General features: G+C 36.7%; 1 protein-coding gene across 1 annotated transcript; it reads left to right on the top strand.

Annotated features, from left to right (window-relative positions):
- Positions 1-8,401: 8,401 nt before the first annotated feature.
- Positions 8,402-10,316, top strand: LOC138348843 (uncharacterized). Its single transcript, XM_069298434.1, has 4 exons — positions 8,402-8,656; positions 9,401-9,588; positions 9,676-9,921; positions 10,169-10,316. The coding sequence occupies exons 1-4, from the start codon at positions 8,402-8,404 to the stop codon at positions 10,314-10,316; spliced, it is 837 nt and encodes a 278-aa protein (XP_069154535.1).
- Positions 10,317-10,652: the final 336 nt, after the last annotated feature.

Raw genomic sequence — 10,652 nt, 5'->3', positions numbered from 1 at the left:
CATTTACCCGGGTGGGTTCTACCACACTAGCATATTCAGGATCCCAACTACCCCCTTGTGCCACACTTCCTTGAGACTGTTGTGGCCTAGCTCTGTAGTTCTGCAAATTCTAGCTATTGTTCTCACTTTTGTTTTTGGGCGCAGGTGCACTAGCAGATGATGGTCCATGCTTCTCTATTTTTGAAATTGTGGTCGATTTGAAATACCTTTCTTATAACCAGACTTATTCCTTGTCTTGGATTTTTTGTTCGTGTACTTCTATCTCCCTCATCTTCTCCTCTTCAACTTGTTGTACATAAAACATGTATTGGGATATGTCCATGTCCCTGATCAGCACTGCTTCTCTGCCCTCTTTAATATATGCACGACCCAAACCAACAACAGACAAAGTCATTCTGCTCCTTATAGTTTAGGAGCATAGCAAGACAATTGGATGAATTTCATCCTATACTCATGAACAATCCATAAGTCCTGTTTCAGATTAAGGACTCCCATACCTTCTCCTCCTTCAGTTTTTAGGTAAAAATGCCCCAAGAAAGCCTCTTTAAAATAAGACCATCTCGGATGTGGTCCGTCCTCATCTGTGCCCTTATTCCAATGGTTGAACCAAATCCTAGCCACATTCTTTAGCTGATATGCAACTAGCTTAACCCTTTCAATATCGACCATATGCCTCATCTCAAACACCTTCTTCAACTCTTCGACAATGTTTTCAGGATCCTCAATAGTGCTTGATCTACCAAAACTTAGGGAATTCATCCTCAAGAATTCCAAAATCCTTGAAGTCTCAACCCTTTTTTGTCGAGGTCCTCTTTGTTTCCCAACTTGGTTAGTCACCGCTTGTCTTTACATTTGGATAGCCTCGTAGAACTCAACATTAGTAACTTCCCCTTGAGGTTGCATCTTGGGTGCATTAAGTACCTCTGACTCCTTTATATTTCTTCTAAGTTGATGACCTCTGACTACTCTTTGTGGAGGCATGATAATCTGAAACACACGCAAGCACGAATTAGAGAGAGACTTTTAGAGATAACTCTAGTGCACAAAAAAGGGAGATGAAGGATGTGAGAAATTTTTAAGTGTTGTAGCCTCTTACTCATAGCTGTGGCGCGCTTCACACCGATGAGTAATACTCTACATACAAGGCTTCATAGACTCCCTAGGACACTTGAAATTTTTTCTTTGATACCAAGTTTAGCACACTCTGAGACTACACCCTGGACATGGCCGATACCTAATGACTATTGCTGGCCTTGAGTGAAACCCTTCACCTAACTTACTTAACTCAATGGAAGACTTACTCAATGATAAAGCAAAAAAATTCTCATAAATAACTTAAATTAACTGTCTTGGCCAAAATGGTACTTAAGTCTCAAAATGAAATATATAAAAATAAAGATAATCAACTAAACTAAATGAGTGAGTATCCGTCTATGAAGCCTCTAAAAATACTTTGATGAATGCTAGGACAGACCCCACAACATTCTGAAATTGAAAGACTAGAAAGTATATAAAAGGCTCATCTGGAATGCAAGGAGGCTCACCAGTTACTCTCAGTGCTCAACATGGATCAAAATAGGTGCTGGATGTTCACCCTGGTTACTTGTGTCTATATCATAAAAGGATGTAAGCCAATAGACATCAGTACATTGAATTTTCGAGTATGTGAGTTGGAATTCCAAACAACAACTTAAGCTTGATGAGAATAAGATGAACTTACCTTGAGTATGCCCAACTCAAGAAATACTCAACTCAATATATGTATATAAAGCAATTTAAAACACATACAATACATATAAAACTTGTATATCAGTAAAGCAACTCAGTTCATTAAAGAAAATGCAATAGCAAACTCAATTGTACTTATATATGAAAGTAATATAGTTGTGTGGGAGATTATCAAATTGAAAAAAACCAGTATGAGGCTAAGTGGTGATACAACGTCTTACCCAAGCTGCCAAAACTGTCCTATACATTGCCATCACATAGGACTCCTTAACTTAGTGGATCCAATAGCTTAACCTACATGATCATCTTAAAAGTATAACCCTCAACAACCATGATGACTACATGGTTTAAATGGGGACTTGAGTTAATGTGAACTCTTATCACCACATCAGTGTTCAAGACTACTCCCAAAATACACTTTAGCTCATGCTTCTAAAAATAACTTCCTTTATTTGCGTTGAGATAATTACTCAACACTTAGCTTTAAAAGATCTATTGGAATAAATGTTCCCTTTCTTGTTCAAAACTCTTTTGGGTCTTAGTTTCCCCTTAACTTAAATGTAAAAATATTTATAATATTTCTAGGGAATATTTAGTTCCCTTATATCTTTTGCGAAATGAACTCAACTCTTTACACTTTGGTTGACTTGAAACTTTTGATATTAATCAACTCTTTAGGGTTCAACTTTTACTCTTTCTTAAACTCGAAACTTGAGTCTTAGAACAAAGTCAAAACGTTTAAATAAGACTGTTGAAAATTATAAGCAACTTTACTTTGCCTTACTTATTAACCTTAAGACTTAACTCTTAGTTTCTTAGACTTTGATCGTAACCTTCCTTGAATTGGATTATGGATTCAAGGTTCATGATTTCATGTTTATGGATAATTTCATGATGCTTATATGTACCTTAGTGTTTTGGAATAAACTAAGAAGTGTGGGTACATCACTTGGGAACTAGTACGAAAAAGATGTGGAAAGAACGGGGTCTCCATGTGTTTTTGGTGCTCCGAGAGGTGTGCAGCGCTAGAGCGTGACATACGTAATCTGTCCTAAGGAACTCTGGCTGGCGCGGCGCGCCAAAGCCTGACATATAGAGACTTTCTTGAGGGGCTCTTGTTGGCGCGGTGCCCCAGGGCTTGTCAGACGGGACTTCTGACTTTTCTTCTTAATTTTTCATCTCCTACCCTTCTAAGCTTCCATGAATCTCACCCTAATTACTTAGAATCACTAATAATCTCAATACCCAATTGATTATACACGAAAACAACCCGGAAACACGAATCCTATCAACCAAAACATACTACTACTCGACTAACAAGAATTTAACCACTGTTCTTCAGAAACTTCAATGTTCATCATTCAATCTACACAAACTTTGCTAAATTAAACATATTGGTGTGTGGGTGAACTAACCGATGATAGAAATATCTCACATACGTTTTCAAATATTGTTCAATGACCTTATAAATTCGTGCCTTAAGTATTATATAATAATTTATGTTTGAGATACATTTAAATTACATACTCATTATAACAATAAAAAAACAAAGTTGTCAATATTTTTATTTTTAAAAGTATCAAATAAAGCTTTTACACGTAACTAAACTACTATTTTCATGAAAATATTTACGATTGAAGGGAATATAAGAACTTCCTTACTTTTTACCTGCCAAACTTCTTCTTGAGTAATTTCACACATATTTTCTCGAAATTCTGAAGTAATCTCCACTAATAGATCAAACTTAAAAACATAATTGATCTCTAAATAACAATTCAACTAAAGCACATGATAATACATTTAAATAAAAAAATAATTTGAGGTTTTCAAATAATTATAAAAATATATTTATCAGTTTCTTCAAAAGTGTCGAATTCTTTCGAATTAAAATAATTTAAAAAATCCAATCCAAGTACGAGGTTTGACAGCTAAAAAAGTTAAGAAGTCCACATATTCTCGCAAGTCTTATTTTTTTCTTTAAAATATTTGCTAGGTACATTTAATTGTTTTGTTTAATAGTAATAAAAAATAATAATAATTGATGACTTTGTTGTTTTATTATTAAGATGAGTATATAATTTAAATTAATCATAATCATTGATTATTATACAGTTCACATGGCAAGAATCAATTAGGTCATTGAACATAACTTGACCTAACTATTGTTGACCTATCATGACCCAAATCGTCGTGATTGGCACCCACACTAACCTTCCGGTGGAAGAACCATTAGTACAACCCAACCAAGCAACTAAATCAAATCTAACATATTTTAAGATACAAAAGCAATTTTAAATAGCTAAATTATTTATTAAGGAACTAATCAAATGAAATAACACCAATGCAAATATATAACCCCTAGGACCTGAAAGTTAATGTACCAAAACTGTAACAAGATTCGTAAGTCTAACAGAAAATCATCTAAAGAACTAGTCTAAGACCGAATAAAATGGATTGTACAAAAGGAGAACTCAAGGAAACCCTCAAGAACTAGCTCACCCAAGAATTTGAATGATCACTGATCTTCTAAGAAATGTCTATCAATAGCCGCTGGAAGATGCCATGTACTCAAACAAATAAGAGCAAGTGCAGTATCAGTACACAACGACGTTACTCACCAAAATTAGAAAACCACAACCTTAAATACTCGCAAGACATAATTACTAAACCAAATTATCTTAGCCACAATCTTATTATATAGTTTTCACTACCCGTGCGTACACCATGGGCAGGACTGGAACTCAAATACCGTTTAAAGCATCCTCCAATTCAATTCAAAATAGAAATTTAGAGTTATTTGAAATTAAACCTTGAAGTTCTTGATGAAAAGTTTAAATTTGTCGTTGGTTGATTTTTAGTTGATCACTAGTAGTTTTGATTCTTTCTTGCGGACTACTTTTAGGTCTAAACTATTGGATAATGAGTTATTCCGTGATTGTAACTGTTTGGGGTGGGATCCATAGGAGTTTGGGAAGGTTTAGAGATGATATATAAAGAAGAAAGTCTGAGTTCCCATGAGATGGCCCTTGGGGTGCCGCGCCTACCTGAGCGCCTTAATACAGGCTCTGCCTGACAGGTCCTAGAGCGGCGCGCCATCCAGAGCGCCCCAGACTATGGCCTGTCCGACAGGCCTTGGCTCCTCGCGCCTTTTAGAACGTCACGACCCCCTGGAGACCCGTTCTTTCCCTATCATTCCGCACTAGTTACTAAGTGATGTACCTCTCATTTTTAGTTGACTCCAACACTCTAGAGTACATCTAAACATCATGAAATCATCCAAAAACAGGAGATCATGATCCTTGAATCCATACTCCAATTCAAAGGAAGATAAGATCAAAGTCAAAGAAATTAGAGTCAAAGTCTAAAAGTTAAGAAGAATGTCAAAGTGAGTTGTTAAAGTTTTCAAAGAGTCTTAAACAATCATTTTAACCCCTTTTTAAGGCTCAAAGTACAAGTTGAGCAAAGAGTACAGAGTTGAGTAAACATCTCAATGGCTATAATTGAACTAAGTATTCCCTAAGAGTTAAGTTTCAAGTTAAGTGAAGCGCAAGAGTTGGGTTCATTTCTCGAAAGCTACAAGGGAGCTAAGTATTCCCTAAAGGTTTACCAATGTTTCACATTGAGTAAGAGGAAACTAAGTGTTTCAAAAGAGTTTTAAACTAAAAGGGGAACATTGATTCCAAAGTAGAGCTTTTTAAAGCTAAAGGGGTTCAATAAATTATCTCAACCCAAATAAAAGAAAGTTTTATAAAAAGTATGAGCTAAAGTATGTTTTGGGAGTAGTATTGAAAATTGATGTGGGGATGAGAGTTCATATTAACTCAATTCTCCATGTAAACCATGAAACCATCATGGGAATTAATGGATAATACATTTTAGATGATCATGTAAGTTTGTTAGAGAATCTTCACCAAAGTTATGTTATTTTTATATAAGCAAAGTTGTGTTTGTTATTGCATTTTGTTTAACGAACTGAGTTGTTTTACTGTTTTATAGGCTTTATATACTATATATATATATATATATATATATATATATATCACCTGTGTTTTAAACTACTTTATATGTATATCCTTTTAGTTAAGCATATTCTTGAGTTGAGTAGAGCAAAGGTAATTTCATCTAATCCTATCAATATTAAGTTATCGTTTATCTTTCAAAATCACATACTCGTACATTCAATGTACTGATGCCAGTTGGCCAATTTTTTTATGATGCAGATGTAGGTACCAAGGATCAGCACGCATCACTTCGTTGATCCAGACCAAGCTCCAGAGTCAGCGGTGAGCCTCCTTGCATTCCGGAGGACATCCTTTTTATTGTTTTACTAGTTTATCTTTAGGATGTTGTATGGTCTGTCCAACATCCCTCTTCAGTCATTTTAGAAGCTTTGTAGATAGTAGTATGTTAGGTTGTTGTTTTACTTATTGAGACTTAAGTGTCATTTTTGTCCAGACATTATATGAAGTGATTGCTTTAAACATTCTTTACTTCTTAAGTACGTTGCGTTTAGTTTTCCACTGAGATGAGAAATCCAAACCAAGGGTTCACGTGGAACCAACAATGATCTACGAGTTCGGATCTCGCACAAGGTATAGGATCGGGTCGTGACAAACTTGGTATCAGAGCATAAGGTGCAAGAGTCCTAGGGAGTCTATGAAGTCGTGTTTATAGAGTCTTAGTCATCGGTGTGAAGCGTGACACATCTATGATTAGGAAGCTACAGCATTTAGGAATGTTTCCCTTCTTTCATATTCTTTCATGCGAAGAGTTTATCTCGAAAGTCTATCCCCTATTCGTGCTTACACATATTTTTAGATCATCATGCCTTCAAGAAGAGCAGTTAGAGGTCGACCATGAAGAAATGTTGATGAACAAGAGGTCCCAAATTTAACAAATCTGCGACCCCAAGAAAAGGTTACCAATGCTGAGTTTCGCGAGGCTGTCCAAATGATGAGCCAAGTGGTGACTAACGAAGTCTAACAACAGAGAGGAGCTCGATAGGACAGAGCTGACACCTCCAGAATTCGTGAGTTCCTTAGGATGAATCCTCATAATTTCACCAGATCAAACACTATTGAAGATCTAGAGAACTTTGTAAAAGAGTTGAAAAAGGTATTTGAGGTGATGCATGTGGTAGATGATGATAGGGTTGAATTGGCTACATACCAACTGAAGGGTTTGGCTAAGACCTGGTTTGATTAATGGAAGGATGGTAGAGCTGAGGATGCACCACATCCAAGTTGGGATTCCTTCAAAGAGGACTTCTTATGGAGTTTCTTTCCTCGCGAACTGAAGAAAGATAAGGTGAGAGAGTTTCTTACTTTGAAACAAGACTGCTTGAGTTTAAATGAGTACGGGTTGAAGTTCACCCAACTGGATGGGTATGCTCCGGATATGGTGAAAGACATGAGAAGTAGAATGAGGTTGTTTGTTGTAGGGTTGGGTCGTGCTTCAAGTAAGAAAGGTAGGGTGCCATGGTTATAGGTGACATAGACACATCCAGGCTGATGGTATATATGCAACAAGTTGAAGAGGAGAAGCCTAAGGATAGAGAGGAGTACTGAAACAAGAAGGCAAAGAGTGGGATGAGTCTAGCCAACATAAAAGTGGTTTAAGTTGACCATAATTCTAGAAGATAAAAGGGCATGCACCATCATCTTCTAGTGACCTACACCCAGAAACCGAGGTGAGTATAGCGGTCAAAATTCGCAGCACTTCAAAGATAGGCCTAATCAATATCAAGTTAGTGTGGCACAATAAGGTAGTGGGATTTCTGCGTATGGTAAATGTTGTAGAACCGACTTGGCAGATGTCGTGATGTCGACAAGTTGTTTCAAGTGTTGTCAAGAGGGTCACTTCATGAAAGAGTGCGCTAATAATAATCAAGGTGGTGGAAATTTGGTCAATAGAGACCTATCTTCACTAGTTTCTCCACCAAACAAAGCTGCACCTAGGGAATCCACTTCTTGTACTTGCGGAGGGGAAAATGACCTCTATGTAATCACTAGCCGTAAAGAGCAAGAGAACCCTGTAGATGTTGTCACGGGTCTGATGAAAGTATTTTTTATATTTATTCTTTATTATACCCAGGGGACATGTCCTTTGCAACTTCCTATGTGGAAAGTTAGTTTGAAATTCTCCCTGAAAAGCTTTGTGAACCCTTGTGTGCTTTTACACCTATTGAGAAGTATATTCTAGCGGAAAGAGTCTATCGTAATTGTATTGTTTGCATAAATTACAAAAGCACCATGACAAATATAGTAGAACTAGACATGGTAGATTTTGATGCATTCTAGGTATGGACTGGCTCTATGAATGTTATGCATCAATAGATTGAAGAACTCGAGTTATCAAGTTTCATATTCCTAATGAGCCAATCGTTGAGTAGGCTAGTAGTTCACCAGTGCCTAAGGGTTGTTTCATTTCATATCTTAAGGAGAGAAAGTTAGTTTCTGAGGGATGTATCTATCATTTAATCCGAGTTAATAACTCATATGTTGAGGTACCTTCTCTTCAGTCAATTCCAATAGTTAGTGAGTTTCTAGAATATTTCTTAATGATCTACCTGGAGTCTCTCCCGAAAGAGAGATACACATCAGAATAGACGTCATCCCAGATATTTGTTCTATCTCTATTCCACCATACAAAATGGCACTAGCAGAGTTAAAAAATGTATAAGGAGAAATTGAAGGATTTGTTAGATAAAGGTTTTATCCGACCTAGTGTCTCATCTTGGGGTGCTCTGGTCTTGTTTGTTAGAAAGAAGGATGGGTCCCTCAGGATGTGTATAGACTACCATCAGTTGAATAAGGTGACCACCAAGAACAAATATCCTCTTCCAAGGATAGATGATCTTTTCAATAAACTTCTGGGTGCTTCTTGCTTTTCCAAGGTTGACCTTCGATCAGGCTATCATCAGTTGAAAGTAAGGGAATGTGAAATTTCCAAGACAACTTTTCAAACAAGGTATGAGCATTATGAATTTTTGGCTATGTCCTTTGGTTTGACAAATGCACATGCAACGTTCATGGATATTATGTACATGGTCTTCAGACCTTATTTAAATCTATTTTTCATTGTCTTCATTGATGACATACTGATTTATTCAAGAAATGAAGAAGATCATGCTAATCACCTAAGGACTCTTCTTCAAATGTTGAGAGATAAAAGAATTACATGCCAAGTTCTCCAAGTGTGAGTTTTGGATTAAGTATGTGGTATTCTTAGGACACATTATTTCTGGTGAAGGTATTAGAGTTGACACTCAGAAGATTGAGGCCGTTCAAAGTTGGTCTATATCCACATCTCCAACAGATACAAAGAGTTTCTTGGGCTTGGTTGGATATTATAGGAGATTTGTTGAAAAGTATTCACCTATATGTTCTCCATTTACCAAGTTAACTCAGAAGACATTCAAGTTTTAATGGTTTGAAGCTTGTTAGAAAAGCTTTCAAGAGTTGAAAAAGAGATTCACTACCGCTTTGTTTTTGAACTTACTAGAGGGTACTCAAGGCTTCATGGTGTAATGTGATGTATCAAGAGTTGGCTTGAGATGTGTGTTAATGAAGAATGACTAGGTCATAGCTTATGCTTCTAACAATTGAAAGTTCATAACAATAATTATCCAACTCATGAATTAGAATTGGATTCAACACTGTTTTCTTTAAAGATATGGCGTCACTACTTGTATGGTGTTCATGTGGATATATTCAATGATCACAAGAGCCTCCAATATGTCTTCACTCAGAAAGAGCTCAACCTCAGTCAGAGAAGGTGGTTGGAATTACTCATGAATTATGACATTAGTATTCTTTACTACCTGGGTAAGGCTAATGTGGTTGCTAATGTCTTAAACAGGTAATCCATGGGAATTATTTTCCATGTCAAAGAAGAAAAAATGAAGTTAGTAAGAGATGTGTACAAACTTGCACGATTGGGAGTCAGACTTATGGACTTCACAGAAGGAGGCATAGTGGTGACCAATGGGGATGAATCATCATTAGTGTCAGAGGTGAAAGAAAAGCATGACCGAGTCCCTATTTTGCTTGTTATGAAGGAAAGTGTCCATAACCAAAGAATATTGGACTTTGAACAAGGGGGAGATGGTGTGATGAAGTATCAAGGTAGATTATGTGTACGTAAGGTGGATGAACTCCAAGAGAGGATCTTGGAGGAGGATCATAGCTCCAGGTATTCCATTCATCTGGGTTCCACCAAAATATATCGTGATTTGAGGGAGGTATATTGGTGGAAAGGCATGAAGAAAGACATTGCTTAATTTTGTTGTCAAGTGTTCAAATTGTCTGCAAATGAAAGTGAACACCAAAGGCCTGGAGGTTTAGCTCAAAATGAAATGGAAGATGATTAACATGGACTTGATTAGGGGCTTGCCAAAATCTCGAAGGCAACATGATTTATGTGGGTAATTGTTCGATAGAATGACACAATCAGCCAATTTCTTACCGGAAAAGACTACTTATTCGGCCGATGATGATGCAAAGTTGTACCTTCAATATGTAAGACTTCATGGAGTTCCAGTATCTATTATTTCCAATAGAGGTGCACAATTAACTGCACAGTTCTGAAAATCCTTCAAGAATGTTTTGGGTTCAAAGGTGAATTTGAGTACTACTTTTCATCCTCAAACAGATGGACAAGCAGAACGTACTATCCAAATCATAGAAGACATATGGAGATCTTGTGAAATCTACTTCAAGTGAAATTGGGATGATCACCTACCTCTCATTGAGTTTGCTTACAACAATAGTTATCATTCAAGCATCCAAATGGCTCCATATGAAGATCTCTATGGGAGAAGGTGCAGGTTTCCTATTGGGTGGTTTGAAGTTGGTGAAGCAGGGTTGATAGGATAAGATTTAGTTCACCAAGCTATGGAGAAGGTAATAGTGATTTAAGAAAGG

Source organism: Solanum lycopersicum, chromosome 5 (genome assembly GCF_036512215.1).
Source record: "Solanum lycopersicum chromosome 5, SLM_r2.1".
Taxonomy (NCBI): Eukaryota; Viridiplantae; Streptophyta; class Magnoliopsida; order Solanales; family Solanaceae; genus Solanum; species Solanum lycopersicum.
Note: the sequence above shows the minus strand (reverse complement) of the source record. Positions and strands in the feature narration are given on the sequence as shown.

Excerpts from the sequence above, each read along its gene's own strand:
- LOC138348843 (XM_069298434.1), top strand. The coding sequence starts at position 8,402 with ATGTATAAGGAGAAATTGAAGGATTTGTTAGATAAAGGTTTTATCCGA. Across the intron at positions 8,657-9,400 it reads CAGGCTATCATCAGTTGAAA|ATATGGCGTCACTACTTGTA; the intron begins GTAAGGGAATGT and ends TTTTCTTTAAAG. Across the intron at positions 9,589-9,675 it reads GTTGCTAATGTCTTAAACAG|ACTTATGGACTTCACAGAAG; the intron begins GTAATCCATGGG and ends ATTGGGAGTCAG.